This window comes from Carcharhinus amblyrhynchos, chromosome 9, assembly GCF_965287045.1.
Source record: "Carcharhinus amblyrhynchos chromosome 9, sCarAmb.v2.hapA, whole genome shotgun sequence".
NCBI classification, from domain to species: domain Eukaryota; kingdom Metazoa; phylum Chordata; class Chondrichthyes; order Carcharhiniformes; family Carcharhinidae; genus Carcharhinus; species Carcharhinus amblyrhynchos.
The window spans coordinates 108,023,420-108,042,924 of record NC_137332.1 but is presented as its reverse complement, the minus strand read 5'-3'; the positions used below and the strand labels follow the sequence as shown (position 1 = coordinate 108,042,924).

The 19,505-nt window shown below is 44.3% G+C and overlaps 1 protein-coding gene across 1 annotated transcript in view; it reads right to left on the bottom strand.

Moving 5' to 3' along the window:
• LOC145348168 (uncharacterized) overlaps positions 1 to 17,826 on the bottom strand; it is a 42,583-nt gene extending 24,757 nt beyond the window's left edge. The window contains exons 1-2 of the mRNA XM_080196362.1: positions 17,632 to 17,826; positions 4,234 to 4,539 (exon numbers count right to left, since the gene is read on the bottom strand). Coding sequence (XP_080052488.1) covers positions 4,234 to 4,539; positions 17,632 to 17,725 — 400 coding nt within the window. The 5' untranslated portion in view covers positions 17,726 to 17,826. The remainder of the gene's footprint in view (positions 1 to 4,233; positions 4,540 to 17,631) is intronic.
• Between the last annotated feature and the right edge of the window lie 1,679 nt (positions 17,827 to 19,505).

Below are 19,505 nucleotides of genomic sequence, written 5' to 3'. Positions count from 1 at the left end.
GATAGGCTGAGACTCTTTTTTTAACTGGAGCGTAGGAGGATGAGGGGTGACCTTATGGAGTTTTATAAAATCTTAAGGGGCCTAGATAAGGTGAACAGTCAAGGTTTTTTCCACAGGATAGGGGAGTTCAAAATTAGAGGGCAGAGGTTTAAGTTGAGAGGAGAAAGATTTAAAAGGGAAATGAGGGGCAACTTTATCATACAGAGGGCAGTGTGTGTATATGGAATGAGCTGCCGGAAGAGGTGGTACAATTGCAACATTTAAAAGACATTTGGACGAGTTGGGCCAAAGGGCCTATTTCTGTGCTGTATATCTCTATGATTCACATAAATCACACAAAATAAATCAAGCTATATTCACAATTCACTTTGGCGGTCAAAATCGGTTCCCCGGCTGTGCTGACATATTTGTTAGTCTGGGCTCCCAGCCAAGCTTTCGTCATGCACAAAGATGGAGAATTCTTTCAGTAGAAACAGATGGCCTCTTAGAAATTCTCTCAGAATCTTTCCCAAAGATTTGCTCAACCACCAAATTCAGACTAAAATAAAAAAAATACTGTGGATGCTGCAAATCTGAAATAAAAACAGTTCTATAAAGGTCTGGCAGCATCTGTGGAGCCAGAAACAGGGTTAACGTTCTGAGATCAGGTTGTCTGGTCTGTAATTAGTGGGGCTCTCTTTTCTTCCTCACTTAACAATACAAAGTTAGCATTCCTCTGGCGTCACGCCTGTAGCCAGAGAAATGAATTATCAGAGCTTCACTTGCTTTCCTCACCAGCCAGGGACTCATTTCACCCAGTTTTGTTTCATTTGTTCAGGGGATGTGGGTGTCGCTGGCTGAACCAGCATTTGTTGCTCATCCCTAACTCTCCTTAAAATAAGTCGCTTGACCATTTCAGAGGGCAGTTAAGAATCAACCACATTGCTGCGGGTCTGGAATAACATATAGGCCAAACCAGTAAAGGATGGTAGATTTCCTTCCCTAAAAGAACATTAGTGACAACTGACAATGGTTTCATGGTGATCAGTAGACTTTTAATTCCAGGGAAAATTCTAGGGAATCTGAGAAAAAATGTAGCCCAATCCATCACGCAAACCAGCCTCCCATCTATTGAATCTGTCTACACTTCCTGCTGCCTCGGCAAAGCAGCCAGCATAATCAAAGACCCCATGTACCCCGGACATTCTGTCTTCCACCTTCAGAGAAAAAGATGCAAAAGACTGAGGTCACATACCAACCGACTCAAGAACAGCTTCTTCTCTGCTGCCATTAGATTTTTGAATGGACCTACGTCACACTAAGTTGACCTTTCTCTATGCTCTCGCTGTGACTGTAACACTACATTCTGCACTCTCTCGTTTCCTTCTCTATGTACAGTATGCTTTGTTTGCATAGCGCGCAAGAGACAACACTTTTCACTGTAATACATGTGACAATAATAAATCAAATCAAAAACAATCATAAGTTTAATTGAAAAAATTGTTCTGCTGCATAACACTTTTAAAAATGTTGCCCAACCGGATTTTTGTACAGCCAAACTTATAATTACTTGGCAACACCTTATCTTGTATAAATAAACATTAAAACCATTGACAAAGAGATCAAAGATAAAAGTGTCTGTCACCATAACTTTCTCCCTAGCTGTGTTAGCAACACAATAATTCCTTTTATGGGAGTCTGAGCTGTCAGCTGATTAGGAATTGGGAAGGGTTTAAAATAACTTAGCAGGGATTGGACACCAGGAGTTAAAATTAGAGAAGAAATCCAAGGTGCTCAAAGGTTTAGGAGAGACAGAGATAACACTGAAGAAAGAAATAATAGAGCAGAGTCAGAGTAAGAGGGAATAGAAAGCTATATTTTGTTGCAGCTATGTGAATGCCTGGAGTGTGTAAATAGGTTGGTACAGGCACAGCTAGCCAAATGGGAATCTGTCTGAAGATAACGCAGACCTGGGTCAAAAAAGGACAAGAATGGGTGGCAAATACTCTGGGATACAGCAAAGGGCAGAAAGGAGAAAAAGATGGAGGGTTGGCAGTGATGGAGGCGAGAGGGTGTCCCGCTGGGGTTAAGGTCAGTTCATTAGAGTGAAGAACCATTACAGGTACTAATAGGCCACTGGATGTATATTGTACAACCACCAAGACATAGAGGAAGACATTTACAGAAATGCAAAGAATATTTAGTGTAAAACGGGGGCTTGAATGGAGATCAAGATAACAACAATGTAAAGGGCAAAGTGGTGAAGACTTTAACTTTGAAGTTTATTTATTAGTGTCACAAGTAGGTTTACATTAACACTGCAATGAAGTTACTGTGAAAACCCTTAGTCGCCACACTCCAGCACCTACTCGGGTACACTGGAGGGAGAATTTAGCACAGCCAATGCACCTAACCAGCACATTTTTGGCACTCCACACAGACAGTGATTCAACCCGGGTCCCTGAAGCTGTGAGGCTGCAGTGTTAACCACTGTGCCAACTTGCTGCCCACCCCACCCCCCACCCCCTTTCTGACATGTGTTCAGGAAATTTCCTTTTATATTAGTTGGTTTCCAGTCCAATGTGGATGGAGACATTGCTTCCTGATCCATCAGAATTAGTACTATTTCCCAGAGGTATAATGTTAAAAAAGAGTGATTAATTTGTGGACTCATGTTACTATGCAAAACTTTAGGCTTTTTTATCTGCTTGGCAATCCAAGTGCTGGTAAGCTATTTGTCTGTAGGTATTTGCCGCAAAGGCACAATGGGGAAAGGCAACACTGTAAGGGCTTTTAACGGAGGCAGACCGAGGGCCCGGGAACTGCAGAATACCCTCGACCTGCGTAACTGTGTGCCAATTTGAGAAATAACGGCACACAGTAATTTTTGAGGTATGTATATAGTTTTAAGTTTTGAAATGCAATAGCTGTAATTTGTATAGGACTGTAAAAATGTTTTTATTCTGCACTGTTTGCAATGTATAGACATGTAGGTTTGCAATGGATTAATGGAGATTTTTATGAATAAAGCATATTTTTGAAATTAAAATAAAATTGTCTGAAGGTATTTGTCAGCCAGTAGGTCACTGTCGGAGATTACACTGTACGGATATGCTAAGATATGAGCCTAGTGTGATGATAGCATATTTACTGTGCTCTCAGTGTTAGGAAACTAGGGTGCACAAAACCCAGATATCACTGCTTTCTCAGCGCCACTGCTCTCTCTGCCTGTCATTCTATGTCTCTGTACTGTCAGGCCACATTTTTACCACACAAAAAAAAAATCGAAGGAGGGGGGCGGGTTTCCACCTCCACAGGATCATTCAGGGGTCAGACAGACCCAGAAAAGACAGGCAGCGCAGAGAATCATAAGGTTAGAACCACATGACCACAAAATGAGACCATAAGATATAGAGGCAGAATTAGGCCATGTGGCCCATCAAGTCTGCTCCACCATTCAATCATTCCTGATAAATTTCTCAAACACATTTCTCCTGCGTTATCTCCATAACCTTTGAATCCCTTACCAATCAAGAACCTATCTTTCTCTGTCTTATATATACACTCAGTAACCTGGCCTTCACAGCCTTCAGTGGTAATGAATTCCACCAGATTCACCACCCTCTGGCTGAAGAAATTCCTCCTCATCTCAGTTCTAAAGGCTTGTCCCTTTACTCTAAGCCTGTGCCTCGGATCCAAGTCTCTCCAGCTAATGGAAACATCTTCCCCACATCCACTCTGTTCAGGCCTTTCAGTATTCTGTCAGTTTCAATGAAATTCACCCCATTCCCCGTCCTCCCACGTCCACACCCCCCCCCCCCCCCCCCCCCCCCCCCCCCCCCCACCTCTCCCCATCCTTCTAAACTCCATGGTTACAGACCAGAATCCTCACATGTTCCTCATACATCAAGCTCTTCATTCCTGGGACCTGGGAGCCAGAGCTGTGAAGCTGAAACAGGGCGCAAATTTATAAATGTCATAAGTGCCAAATCAAGCGTTGTAAAGTTGCGGCCTGCATGTACTGAGATCAATAGATTTTTTTCTATTGGGTAATAGATATAGGAGATTAAGTAAGAAAGACAGATAAATTCAGGGGCGAGACAGATCAACCACGATTTAACAGAATAACAGAACAGGCTTGAGGGGTTGACTGGAATGTTTGTGTTCCTATTCTGTGATTGTTCTTAAGTAATGAACAGTCATGACCTGAAACGATTGTCACACCCAAAGTGATAAAGCATTGAAAGCACTTACCTAAGAGTTCCAAAGTGATACTCCATTTCCAAGTTCTGTCTACAGTGATAGTATAAACACCTTGGTCACTGGGTTGTGAATTGTTCAACATCAGAGACCCATTGGATGTAATAAATAGTAAACGTAATTCAAAGTTTTTGTTTGGTTCCTCTTGCGGGTAACCTGGTACGTAATCCAAAATAGGAACAAGTTTTCCATCACTGCCAGTGAACTCCCATATAACCTCACTGTTCTTCAGGTCTGCTCCATATTCAGGGTCCAGTAACACCGAGGAACCAATGGCACCAAACGCGTTCTTCCTTCGATCTGACAAACAGAAAATAGAAAGTTAACTCCTCTGAGCTGTGCTGTAAAATCCTGACATTAATTTCAGAAAATATGAAAAAAGCAGCAAATGGTGTAAAAGCGATTCCACTCCTTTAGGTGCGTCAGGGCAAAGGGATGACATATCTTTCCCTCTCTCTCTCTCTCTCTCTCCTTCTCACAGTAAGGGACTAAGTATTCAGTGAGAAGGGTAAGGACAAGGGCTGCACAGGATCAGAAACCATCGCTATCATCACCCTAACACTGCCACTCCCCACCTGGCAGAAGGAGACTGCAACTGTCCCTTCCAAGAGGAAAATAATCCCAGGGAAAGAGGGTAAACAGATACAGAATTGGTTAGGAGAGAAGTAACAGAGATAATGAGCACGTCCTCAAATGAGCAGAATATAACATGTTGTACCACTTAACCCCCCTCCCTCAGATGTCCATAAACAAAGAACAAAGAACAACCCAGCACGGGAAACAGGCCCTTTGGCCCAACAAGCCTGCACCGCCGCATCACCCTACACCTATTCTACCCTGCGTGTCTACGAATAGAACCCCTGACTTAGCCAGATTCAGGGGAGAATAGTGTCAATTTGGTAAAACCAATCAGCCTAAGAGCACATCTTTGGGGTGTGGGAGGAAACCGGAGCGCCCGGAGGAAACCCACGCATCCACAGGGAGAATGCATAAAAGATAGCAATAAATGCTGGCCTAGCCAGTGACGCCCGCATCCCATAAAATAAATTCTAAAAATGTTTTTTGCAGAATATGATTCCACTTTGTGCTAATAGCATCTTACAATTTGATAACAAAATCATAAAAAACATCAGAATAATGCATATGTTTCCACTGTTGGTGAAATTTTCTTTTCCATCAATCATCCAATTTGGTGCAAACATGGTCCTTGAGTGTCTTACAAAGGCACAAATCCTAAAGATTAAACTATAAATGTTCAACTCCCTGGATATAACTGTGATGCGGGTGTTAGCTCTTCGCAGGCACCTCTTGGTCTCATTGTTTATACGGGATTCAAACATGTTCTCAAACTAATAAGCTACATTCTTTGCATTGATTCACAGAGGTTTACAACATTGAAACAGGCCCTTTGGCCCAATTTGTCAATGCCAATCTTTTGTTCAACCACTAAGCTAGTCCTAGTTACTCACATTTGGCCCACATCCCTCTATACTCATCATAGCCATGTAACTGTCTAAAAGACAAAATTGTGCCCGCTTCTACCACTACCTCTGACAGCTTGTTCCAGACACTCACCACCCTCTGTGTGAAAAAATTGCCCCCCTAGACTCTTTTGTATCTCTCCCCTCTCACCTTAAACCTATGCCCTCTAGTTTTAGACTCCCCCACATTTGGGAAAAGATGTCAACTATCTCGCTGATCTGTGCCCCTCATTATTACATAGACCTCCATAAGATCACCCTTCAGCCTTCAATGCTTCAGGGAAAAAAGTCCTAGCCTACCCAGGCTCTCCTTATAACTCAAACCATCAAGTCCCGGTAGCATCCTATTAAAGTTTAGTGGATGGTCAAACAGAAGTGTGAAGTGAAGCATTTTGCTGGGAAGAATATAGAGAGACAATTCGAATGAAACAGTGCAATTTGGAATGGAGTGCAAGAACAGAGAAACATAGGGGTGTATGTACAAAAATCTTTGAACATTTGACAGTGGTTTTAAAATTTTTTAATTTTATTACTCCAGTAATAAAATACAAAAGCAAGGAGGAATTAAGAGAGAGAGTGGAAGTTACATGATACTTGACACAACTATTAGACTTATCAAAGCACTTTGCTGCCAATGGAGTACTTTTTGGAGTGTAGCCACTGTTGTAAATAGGAAATGTAGTAGCCAATGTGTGGTTCTGTTTAACACCAGTGCACCTCTGACAGAGCAGCTTCCCCGTGGTGCACTGGAATGTCAGTCTAGATTTTTGTGCTCAAGCACTAGAATGGGATTTAAACCTACAATTGAGCCACAGCAGACATATAAACTACTGTTAACCTTTATAAAATACTGGTTAAACTTTTACTATATTCTGTTCAAGATATTAGAAACACTCTCCTTTTTAATAAATATTAGTGACCTGGATTTTGGCACTGAACTTGCAGAAGGATGACAGAGTCTTAGAGATTGTGCAGAAAATATTTATTAAAATACCACCAACGTTGAGGGGACTACAGTCATGTGGAGAAATTTCAAAAACTAGAGCCCTTCATCTTAAACAGGAAGCTAAATGGAGATTTGATTGTGGTGTTCAAACTCATAAATGGTTTTGATAAGAATAAAGAAGGAGGACGTAAATGAGGCGGCACCTTGCCCAGTACAGGAGGAAAGTTATAAAGGAAAAGAACAAACAAAAAAAGCAGCACAGCCACTCTGTTAAACCCATGTAACCTGCCATGTAGAAAGCTGCTGGTCTTAAAGGAGCAGTGGAAAAATCTGGCTGCCTCTCACTCCCTGGTTTACAGACACTCAGTGTGTATATAGTGGGAAAAGAAGTGCCTCAGAGAAACAGATCCCTTTGACATTCTATTCTATCCCTGCAAAGACAATTGTTGTGTACAATACATCAACAGACAACTCAGAATGGGGGAGGGACAGCCTAAGTCTGCGTAAACAGGAAATTGCGTAGTGAGTAGGCGAGTACTATAGGGAGCTAGTGAGAGACAGTGAGGTTAAACCCAGGTCAGTAATCAAGGTGGTTAGACTGGCTTTGTTCAAGTCCTTTATGTTTCTTGTCAGCTTCATGTTCAGATTTGTTCAGGTTTCCAAAGATCTCGCAATGGTTTTATCATCAGCTACTATTGGTGTCACTAAAAATGAGCTAAATAAACTCTTCTATGTTTTGGTTTTACAGAGTTGCTTGGAAGAAGGGGCCATTCACTGGGCAACTCTAACCTCCACCAAATGCTTTCACATTAAGAATACTGGAAATCACATCAGTTTTCCTGTTAACATAAAAACTAATTTAAATACTGACAGGCGACCTGATGGAATTTATAAAATTATGAGAGGTATAGATAGGGTGAACAGGTAGAAGATTTTTCCCAGGGCAGAAATGACAATTACAAGGGGGCACAAAGTTCGAGATAAGGGGGGAGAAGTTCAGAGGAGATGTACAGGGGAAGTTTTTTACCTGGAGGGTGGTGGGGGCCTGGAATGTACTGTCAAGTGAGGTGGTTGAAGCAGTTACATTAGCCATATTTAAGACTTATCTTAATAGGCATATAAACAAATGGCGAATGGAAGAATATAAACGTGATCAGCACAGGCTTAGAGGGCCAAAGGGCCTGTTCCTGTGCTACATGATCAAGAAGGTAGCTCGCCCTCCAACATACCAGGAGAGCATTGGCTAAGATCAAGTGTAGTATCGACATGCTGCACTTGGTTGAAGTCAATAGGTTGCTTTTCAGCTTCATTTGAAGTAATTTTTTAAAGCGTCATCTCGGCCTTTTGGCTAAGATACAAATTAGATCAAGCCTTGGAGGAAGTGGTTAGCACTGCTGTCTCACAACGCCAGAAGCCCGGGTTCGATTCCTGCCTTGAGTCAAGCTGTACGGAGTTTGCATGTTCTCCCTGTATCTGCATGAGTTTCCTCCTGGTGCTCTGGTTTCCTCCCATATTCCAAATGTGTGCAGGTTAGGTTGATTGGATATGCTGGATTGCCTCTTAGTGTCTGGGTGATTAGCAAGGATAAATATGTGGGATTATGGGGATATGGCTTGAGTTCAGGCTCAATGGGCCAAATGGCCTTTTCCTGCAGTATTGTGTTTATGCTTGGTATACAGCATCTATTGGAATTGGGCTCAAATCATAGCTTGAGGTTAAATTGGTCTCCAAAAGCTTTGCAGTATTTTAAGGATATTAGAAAGGCATCACAAGGCAATTATGATACGTTTGACCAAGAGGTTCAGGGCCATTCTGCAGATGAACCATTGTGGAAATATGAGCTGGCGGAGGGACCATATATCTACATCGCACACTGACTGAACGACTGAGCAGCACGGTGACATAGTGGTTAGCATTGCTGCCTCCCAGTTCCATGGACCTGGGTTTGATTCCTGGCTTGGGTCACTATCTATGTGGAGTCTGCACATTCTCCATGTGTCTGTGTGGGCTTCCTCTGGATGCCCCAGTTTCCTACCACAGTCCAAAGATGTGCAGGTTGGGTTATCTGGCCATGCTAAATTGCCCCTTAGTGTCTCGGGACGTGTTTCGTAGAGGGATTAGTAAATATGTGGAGTCTTGGGAATTGGGTCTGGGTGGGATTGTTGTCGGTGCAAACTCAATGGTTGAAATGGCCTCCTTCTGCATCATAGGGATTGTATGACTATGCTAGGGACACGACAGCTGCGTGCAGCTATGTGGTAATCTATCCATGATCTAATGGAAACAAACTTTCACACCTTTTAATCTTACTGATAACGAATGAAATAAAACCACTATCATTCATTTTGGTATCACTGAGTCATTTCACAACTTGAAGCGGGGACAGATTTAGGGCTGAGTTGAGGAGGAACTTCTTCACACAAAGGGTGGTGAATCTGTGGAATTCCCTGCCCAGTGAAGCAGTTGAAGCTACCTCATTGAATGCTTTAAAATAAAATTTTAAACAGTAACGGAATTAAGGGTTATGGTGAGCAGGCGGGTAAGTAGAGCTGAGTCCACGAGAAGTTCAACCATGGTCGTATTGAATGGCGGAGCATCCAATAAGATGGCCTACTCCTGCTCCTAGTCCTTATGGAACTGGGGCTGCCGGCGAAGGCCGTTTTGGGTGGGTGGAAGTGAGTGCTGGCGGGTGCTGGCTCAGACTGTGGCTGTGCGGTGAAAGGGAGATAGAGAAGTGACAACTCTGATCAAGAGTGGGTAGGGAAGCCCCTTAGACCACTGGGGGTAGATTTACTCAGGTTTTGGGTGCCCTTTAGTAGTATCAATCAAATCTCTATGCAGCCAGGTTTTACCAGCATGTTTAGGCCCTAACTCCTGTAATGATAGGTGAAACACGCGCCTTTGATTATTTTTTGGCGCCATGCTCTACAATCTGGAGTAAAACATGTCGCTTTCCTTGCTGGAGACAACACTCTGCCAATTTTTGTTAGATTTAGCCCATGGTCTCAAGATATGGATTGGTGAATTAGAATTGAAATGAGAAATTTCTTCATTCAGACAACCGTGAATCTTTGAAATTCTCTTCCCCATGGTGCTGTGAAGGTCGATGCACATACAAAGTTGAATGGAATTTTGTCAACTAAAAGAGATAAGGATGTGCCTCAGAGGTCTAGATGAAGGCACGGGCACCAATTCACTACAGCCATCCTACATTGGACACAAAGCTTGAAGAATTTGCCGGGTGTTAGCGATGGAAAGGTGGTAGGAATGGAGGGTCTTAATGACATTACTGTTACTAGAGAGGTGGTGCTCGACAGACTGGAGGGGCTGATTGTGGACAAGTCCCCAGGACCGGATGGAATGCATCCGAGGGTTCTGAAAGAAATGGCGGAGGTGATAGTGGATGCCTTGGTGGTTATTTTCCAGACGTCGCTGGATTCTGGGGAAGTGCCGGAAGATTGGAAAACGGCTAATGTTACGCCGTTGTTTAAGAAGGGTGCCAGGCAAAAGGCGGGGAATTATAGGCCGGTTAGTTTAACGTCTGTGGTAGGTAAAATGTTAGAATCCATCATTAAGCAGGAAATTGCGAGGCATCTTGAAGGGAATTGCTTGATAGGGCGGACGCAACACGGTTTCATTAAAGGGAAGTCGTGTCTGACAAATTTACTGGAGTTCTATGAGGATGTGTCTAGGGCAGTGGATAGAGGAGAGCCGGTGGATGTGGTCTTTCTGGATTTTCAGAAGGCGTTTGACAAGGTACCTCACAAGAGGTTATTGCAAAAGGTCAGGGGACATGGAGTTGGGGGTAGGGTGTTAGCGTGGATAGAGGATTGGTTGTCAAATAGGAGGCAGAGAGTGGGGGTCAATGGGTGCTATTCGGATTGGCGGATGGTGACTAGTGGGGTGCCCCAGGGGTCGGTGCTGGGGCCTCAGCTATTTACCATTTATATAGATGATCTGGAGGAGGGAACCGAGTGCAGGGTGTCGAAATTTGCTGATGACACCAAGATTGGGGGAACGGCAAATTGTGCGGAGGGTGTGGAGAGTCTGCAGAAGGATCTAGATAGGCTGGGTGAATGGGCCAGGAAATGGCAAATGGAATTTAATGTTGGCAAGTGTGAGGTGGTCCACTTTGGTAGGAAGAATGGTAGGAAGGACTATTACTTACGTGGCGAAAAACTGCAGCAGGCGACGGTGCAGAGGGACCTCGGGGTCCTTGTGCATGAGTCGCAAAAACCCAGCTTGCAGGTGCAGCAGGTGGTCAGGAAGGCGAATGGGATGCTGGCCTTCATAGCGAGGGGGATTGAATATAAAAGTAGGGAGGTCTTGCTGCAGCTGTATAGGGCATTGGTGAGGCCGCAGCTGGAGTACTGTGTGCAGTTTTGGGCGCCGCACCTGCGCAAGGATATTTTGGCCCTGGAGGGAGTGCAGAGGAGGTTTACTAGGCTGATACCGGAGTTGAGGGGATTGAGCTATGAGGAGAGGCTGAATAAACTAGGCTTGTACTCGTTAGAGTTTAGAAGAATGAGGGGAGATCTCATTGAGACGTATAAGATGATGAATGGGATGGATAGGATAGAGGTGGAGAGACTCTTCCCGCTCAAAAAAGACAGTAGGACTAGGGGGCACAGCCTCAAGATAAAGGGGAGGCGGTTTAGAACGGAGTTGAGGAGGAACTTCTTCACTCAAAGGGTGGTGAATCTCTGGAATTCTCTGCCCGTTGAAGTGGTGGAGGCTGCCTCGCTAAATATTTTTAAGAAGCGGGTTGATGGGTTTTTGATAAGAGAAGGGATTAAGGGTTATGGGGAGAGGGCGGGAAAGTGGAACTGAGCCACGACAGATCAGCCATGATCTTATTGAATGGCGGGGCAGGCTCGAAGGGCTAGATGGCCTACTCCTGCTCCTATTTCTTATGTTCTTATGTTCTTATGTAACCAACCCAATGCTGAAATGTCTCAAGAGGCTCTCAAGGCAAATGAACCCCCAAGGTTCCCTGGACCTCAAGGGGGAGGAAGGTAATGACTTTAGTGGGAACTACGATGTGGACCTCTTAAACATGACCTTCCTGATTGGTCAGCAACAGCTTGTCCAATCAGGGGTCCCTGCATGTGTACATAAAATGGTGTGCCAGTGTTACTGGCATTCTGTGTTTATACTCTATATAAGGTAGTACCTGTCTGAGTGTTGCCAATTATATAACTAAATCCAAAATTGGTGAAAACTGGCTTCGGAGGAGTTATTACTCCATTGATAAATCAGAGTGCAGGTCAACATGTAGAACTGTAAGCTCATCTACACTGGACCTAAGAAAGATCAGAGTACAGAATATTTGCGAGCAGCCAGGAATCATGAATGAGCACAGAGATTTAGGCAAATAAATACAGAAATCACGAAAAACTGGTGGACAGGTACAAGAGGGAATTTAAAAGGGATGTTAGTGCTTAGAATTGGAATACTAAGCTCTGTTTAGACCCCACAATAGTATTGTGTTCAGCTGTTGGTCCTACACTGAAAGAAAGATAAAATTACATTGGGTGAGCACAGATTTAGCCTAGTGATACCCGGGCAGACTTTTCTCTAATTCTTCATTTGTGGGATGTGGGCATCGCTGGCTGAGTCAGAATTTATTAATCCCTTGAACTGAATTGTTTGCTAGGTCATTTCAGAGGGGCAGTTAAGAGTCTTTACAGCTAATTAACCCAATCATTATTCCAATCATTCAGCATTCCAATCACTATTCACGTAAATTGAGTTTGTGTCTTTATATGCCCTATTTGTGATCAGAACTCCCATCCACCTGACATAGGAATAGCCAGCTCCGAAAGCTAGTGGCGTTTGCTACAAATAAACCTGTTGGACTTTAACCTGGTGTCGTGAGACTTCTTACACTGTTTACCCCAGTCCAACGCCGGCATCTCCACATCATGAAACTTCGAATCATAGAATCCTGACGGTTCAGGAGAAGGCCATTCAGCCCATTGAGCTTGCACCAACTACAATCACCCAGCCCCTAACCCCATAACTCCATACATTTTACCCGGCTAACCCCCATAATTTACAAATCTTGGGACAAGAAGAGGCAATTTAGCATGACCAATCAATCTAACCCGCACATCTTTGGACTGTGGGAGGAAACTGGAGCACCTGGAGGAAACCCACAGAGACACAGGGAGAACGTGCAAATTCCACACAGCCATTGACCTGAGATCGGAATTGAACCTCGGTTCCTGGCGCTGTGAGGCAGCAGTGCTAATCACTGTGCTGACATCTCTGCATTGTGGGAGGAAACCCATGCAGACACGAGGAAAATGTGCAAACCCCACACATACAGTGACCCAAGGCCGGAATTGAATCCAGGTCTCTGGCACTGTGAAGCAGTGACGCTGATCACTATGCCAAAGGCCAGGCCAGGCCGGAAGAGGATGGTAGATTTCCTTTTCTAAAGGGCATTCCAGGTTTACAACATTGGTCCATGGTCATCATTAGACATTTAATTCTAGATTTGCATTGAATTCAAATTCCACCATCTACAATGGTAGGATTTGAACCCAGGTCCCCAGAATTTGACTCTGGTTCTCTGGATTACTAGTCCTGTGACAATATCACCCTTTGCTGCTGGGTTATTTTCAATTGACACCCTCACTCTAATGATAAGAAACCCAGGTTCAATTCTTGGCCTTGGGCGACAGCCTGCATGGTGTTTGCACATTCTCCTATTAACATCCAAATTACACTGACTGATGGCAGAAAGATTCATAGAGCATTTAACCTCCACATGACCACAACCACGAACCAAAAGTTTGTTAGGTTAGGTGTTACCTCATTCAGGATTCAAATTTCTACATTGATGGAGTGAGATGCATTAATTGTAGATCCTTGGGAGGTGTTGGTAGCACTCCTAACTTCCTGTTGGGGTGCTTTATTCAATGGGTATGACTTTCCAGTTTGGTTACTGTGGAAATGGGTTGATCCCCAATTTTTCCCATTGCACGTTGGATACCATTGCTCACAGGAGGTTGGCTAGCTTTGGACATTCTTCACAAACCTCGCCATCTCTTTTAAGAAAGCATGTAAACCCCATCTCCATAAATTCACCAACTTTATTTCAATAGTCCAGAACTAGGGGGTCATTTTTTGAGGATAACGGGCAAACATCATAGAACTGAGGTGAGAAGAAATTTCTTCACCCAGAGGGTGGTGAATGTGTGGAATTCACTGCCACAGAAAGTCATTGGGGCCAAAATATTGTGTGATTTCAAGAAGAAATTAGATATAGCTCTTGGGCTAAGGAGATCAAGGGATATGGGGGAAGCGGGGATCAGGATAATTGAATTTGATGATCAGCTATGATCAAAATTAATGGCAGAGCAGGCTTGAGGGGCTGAATGGCCTACTCCTGCTTCTAGTTTCTTTGTTACAATATCTCTGGTTACAGCTTACTGTTAAGATAATAATCAGAGGAAACAACTTGTGAAGTTCTGCCACATTAAATTGCTGCACAGATACAAGTTGTTGAGGAAAGGACATTGGAAGAAGACCCATACATTGTTCAATAAATTTTTAATGATGTTTTTATTAACTTTTTATGTTATTTCTCTTTTATTGCCAAGGCTGCATTGCAAAGAATGACAATTTGTTGTGGAAAATTTCAAAAGGCGATTGTTAGAAGTGAAACCACTGCGGTTGTTAAATGTGATTAAGCAAACTGGAACAAGATATAGTAATTAAACATTCACAATCTAATCATTGTCTGAAGTTATGCAGAGATATCAATTACATCATATGTTGGTTTATAACTTGCTGAAGTTTAAGCAACAAGTCATTATGATTTACTTAATTCAGTAATGGGATGTGGACAATACTGACTAGGCCAGTATTTATTGCCCATCTCTAATTTCCCTGAGAAGGTGGTGGTCTATGGCCTTCTTGCACTGATGCAGTCCATTTGGTGTAGGTACACCCATAGTGCTATTAGGGAGGGAGTTTCAGGATTTTGACTGAGGGAAGGAATATGGGTTTAGAAGATTCTATCTAAGAAATCTTGCTGAGTTCCTGAAGTGTATGTTGTAGGTGGGTGGCACAGTGGTTAGCACTGCTGCCTCACAGCACGAGGGACCCAATTTCGATTCCCAGCTTGGGTGCAGAGTCTGCGCATTGTCCCCATGTTTGCATGGGTTTCCTCCAGGTGCTTTGGTTTCCTCCCACAGTTCAAAAGACGTGCTGATTAGATGTGTTGGCTGTGCTAAATTCTCCCTCGGTGTACTTAAACAGCCAGAGTATGATGACTAGGGGATTTTCACAGTAACTTTCCTGCAGCCTACTTGTCACATAAATTAATAAACTTAAACTGAGATGGTACACACTGCGTTGGTAGTAAAGGGAGTGAATGTTTATGGATGGGCTGCCAATCAAGCAGGCTGCTTTTCTTGGCTGGTGCTGAGTTCCTTGAATGTTGTTGGAGCTGTACTCATTCATCCAACACAAGACTTGTGCCTTGTAGATGGTGGACAGGCTTTGGAGAGTCAGGAGATGAGTTACTCGCCGCAGGATTTCTAACCTCAGACCTGCCTTTGAATGGCTAGTCCAGCAAGTGCGAGGTGGTCCACTTTGGTAGGAAGGATTATTACTTACGTGGAGAAAAACTGCAGCAGGCGACGGTGCAGAGGGACCTCGGGGTCCTTGTGCATGAGTCGCAAAAACCCAGCCTGCAGGTGCAGCAGGTGGTCAGGAAGGTGAATGGGATGCTGGCCTTCATAGCGAGGGGGATTGAATATAAAAGTAGGGAGGTCTTGCTGCGGCTGTATAGGGCATTGGTGAGGCCGCAGCTGGAGTACTGTGTGCAGTTTTGGGCGCCGTACTTACGCAAGGATATTTTGGCCTTGGAGGGAGTGCAGAGGAGGTTTACTAGGCTGATGCCGGAGTTGAGGGGGTTGAGCTATGAGGAGAGGCTGAATAAACTAAGCTTGTACTCGTTAGAGTTTAGAAGAATGAGGGGAGATCTCATTGAGACGTATAAGATGATGAATGGGATGGATAGGATAGAGGTGGAGAGACTCTTCCCGCTCAGAAAGGATAGTAGGACTAGGGGGCACAGCCTCAAGATAAAGGGGGGGGGTGCGGTTTAGAGCAGAGTTGAGGAGGTACTTCTTCACTCCAAGGGTGGTGAATCTCTGGAATTCTCTGCCCGTTGAAGTGGTGGAGGCTACCTCGCTAAATATTTTTAAGACGCGGGTTGATGGGTTTTTGATAAGAGAGGGGATTAAGGGTTATGGGGAGAGGGAGGGAATGTGGAACTGAGCCACGACAGATCAGCCATGATCTTATTGAATGGCGGGGCAGGCTCGAAGGGCTAGGTGGCCTACTCCTGCTCCTGTTTATGTTCTTATGTTCTTATCATTAATGAAATCTTGGACAGACAACATGCCATGCACACATGCATGTCACACATCCACCACTCACACACATGTGCAATACACACACACTACACAAATACACAGTACTTAAGTTTTCATCACCTTCCCCTAACCCTGGTCAACATCTTTCTCTCATTCTGAAAACTCCCTAAACTCATCCCAAAGCAAAGCATGTCTGTTTTCATCACTCATGTCCCAACACCCCTTGAACATTCAACCCGGTCAACCTCTCACCAGCACCCAGTTCATCTCCTGAACAACAATCCACTCCACTCTCGCGATTCACCACCTCTCTAAACCATAAACCACCTAAGGTGGCATTGTAGTACAATGGCTAGCAATGCTGTTTCACAGGACCAGGATTCCATTCCTGACTTGGGTCACTGTCTTGTGCAGAGTCTGCACGTTCTCCCCATGTGTGCATTGGTTTCCTCCAGCTGCTGTGGTTTCCTCCCACAGTCTGAAAGACATGCCAGTTAGGTGCATTGGTCATGCCAAATTCTCCTTCACTCTACCTGAACAGACACCAGAGTGTGGCGACTAGGGGATGTTCACAGTAATTTAGTTGCAGTGTTAATTTTTAAAAAATTATGTATTAATCTCAAGTTGGCTTACATTAACACCGCAATGAATTTACTGTGAAAATTCCACAGTCGCCATACTCCAGCACCTGTTCAGGTACACTGAGGGAGAACTTTAGCATAGCGGATGCACCAAACCCACACTAGGCTGTGGAAGGAAACCGGAGCATCCGAAGGAAACCCACGCAAACACGGGGGAGAACGTGCAGACTCCACACAGGCCAGTGACACAGACTGTTGCTGTTGAGTCAGCAGTGCTAACCACTATACTATAAACAATACATTATCAAATCTTTTTGAATGATTTGGTAAAACCCGCAAACCTCACACTGATCCGATCCTGGGAAATGATGGGTAGGTTGTTTGCCATGTGAGCCTACTTGTAACAATAATAAATAAACTTTAAGCTTCAGCAGTAGAGACAGGAGTCGAATCCGGCGATATTTGTGGAGATGGAGATAGACAGCTTCAATGATGGTGCTGATAAACTCTCTTCACAGCCAAATGTTACACCAAGACTGCACACAGTCTAGTTTAGCTCCAGACTATTATCAGGGAGAGATCTGTCAGTAACTGGGATCGAAGACTGATACCCCTCTCCCCTATATTTAGCTGGAAGAAATTTCTGCTCATGCAGATGAGCAGGCTGATAACTTAGCATTGAGGAAAGGGGAGGGCAAATATAGTCGGTGCAAGTCTGCCCTAGCTCAGGTGTAGCTGGGTGTGATCCGCTCCATGTGTTTGCAACAATAACTACGCTCAATGACACTGAATCAGGTGACCGGATGGAAAGTTTAAAGCCCTTAGTTAAAGGCAACTGAGCATCGAAACTCACAAGAGAACGCTCCCTGTCCTGATCTCTCTCTGCATTCAAGACCCCTGGCTTGGCTCACATTCACCACCCTCCCCCGCCCACCCCGCAGACTCTACCCCAATGTTAACTTCGTCCCCACCCCCAGTCAGTAAAGTACCTGTTTCACCGACAGAGCGGGGGCTGACGACGCCGAGATCCTGCAACGGCAGAAGGATGAAGGGCAGAAAGTAAAGAGTGAATCGATAATTCATCTAGCTTCCCGCAAAATCCAAGACAAGCTTCACTGGGACAACACGTTACTTTCCATCTCCCACAAAACGTTGTTTGCCCGTTTCAGTCCCGCCGTGTAACTTCACTGCTTTAAAAACGGATTGCCTAAGACTCAGGAAATGCGTTCATAAGGTGCAAATCTCATTGGTACCACTGCAGGAGATCATTACGCACGTTGTTTCTGGGCTAGCTCTTCCAATATTATTCCCTCCCTCCCTCCCTCCGGTGGGTCTTTTGGGCGGGTCAAACAAATAAACAAACTTAAATTACGTTCGGACGAAGAAAAAGGGGGCAGCTCCCCAAAAGGAGGGGGAACGGCCCGAACAGAAACAAAAGGTACAAAGGAAACTTAAAACACGTCAAATCAAAATGTGATTATCGGGGTGTATAAGGCACCTCAGCCCCTGCGGTGCCCAACGGGCACGGAAGGCATTTTTTTCTTTATACAACAGAATTAAATTCTTTTTGAATGGATTGAGCCTGTCTCTGTTAAACTCTCAAGTAGCACTTTCCAGATCTTAATCTCTTGCCAAGTACTTAGAACAAAGAAAAGTACAGCACAGGAACAGGCCGTTCGGCCCTCCAAGCCTGCACCCACCATGCTGTCCTAGCTAAACTGAAAAAAAAACTTCTGCCCTTACTCTGGCCATATCCCTCTATTTCCTCCCTGTTCATTTACCCATCCAGATGTCTCCCAAAATGTTGCTGAAGTACCTACTTCCACTACCTCCTCTGGCAGCACTTTCTGCGTGAAAAACTTCCCCTGCACATCTCCCTTAAACTTCCCCCTCACCTTGAACCTGTGCCCCTTCCACCTTGGAAAAAATATCTCTGACTTTCCATCCTGTCTATGCCTCTCATAATTTTGTAGACCTCTATTAGATCTCCCCTCAGCCTCCGTATTTCCGGAGAAAACAATCTTGGTTTGTTCAACCTCTTCTCATAACCAACACCCTCGAGAGCAGGCAACAGCCTGATGAACCTTCTTTGCACTCTCTCCGAAGCTTCCACGTCCTTCTGGTAGTGTGGTGACCAGAACTGCGCACAAAACTCCAAATGCGGCCTAACCAATGTTTTATATAGCTGCAACATGATTTACAAAGAACAAAGGATGGGATCAGCCCTTTGGCCCTCCAAGCTGCGCTGATCATGATGCCCGCCTAAATATGCACTTATGGAGTCCGTATCCTTCCATTCCCATCCTAATCGTGTAATATTTTAGTTGCCCCTTAAATGCTGTTATCGCACCTGCTCTCACCACCTCCCCAGGTAGCGGATTCCAGACATTTGGCAGGCTTTATGTAAAAAACTTGCCTTTAAACTTTTCCCCATGCACCATAAACTAATATCCCCTAGTACTTGACTTTTCTACCCTAAGAAAGTGCACCTGATTATCCACTCTGTCCATGCCCCTCATAATTTTTTAAATCTCTATCAGGTCACCCCTCAACCTCCATCTTTCCAGTGAGAACAAATTGAGTTTATCCAGCCTCTCCTTATAGCTAAGGCTATAAAGGCTATTTCCCAACTTTTGTATGCAATGCCCCAGTGGATGAAGGCAAGAATGCTGTATGCGGGGATGGGATATGGCTAAGGTATTGAATAACTTTTTTGTTTCAGTCTTCACAGAGGAGGACGTGAATAATTTGCCGGGTGTTAGCGATGGAAAGGTGGTAGGACTGGAGGGTCTTAATGACATTACTGTTACTAGAGAGGCGGTGCTCGACAGACTGGAGGGGCTGATTGTGGACAAGTCCCCAG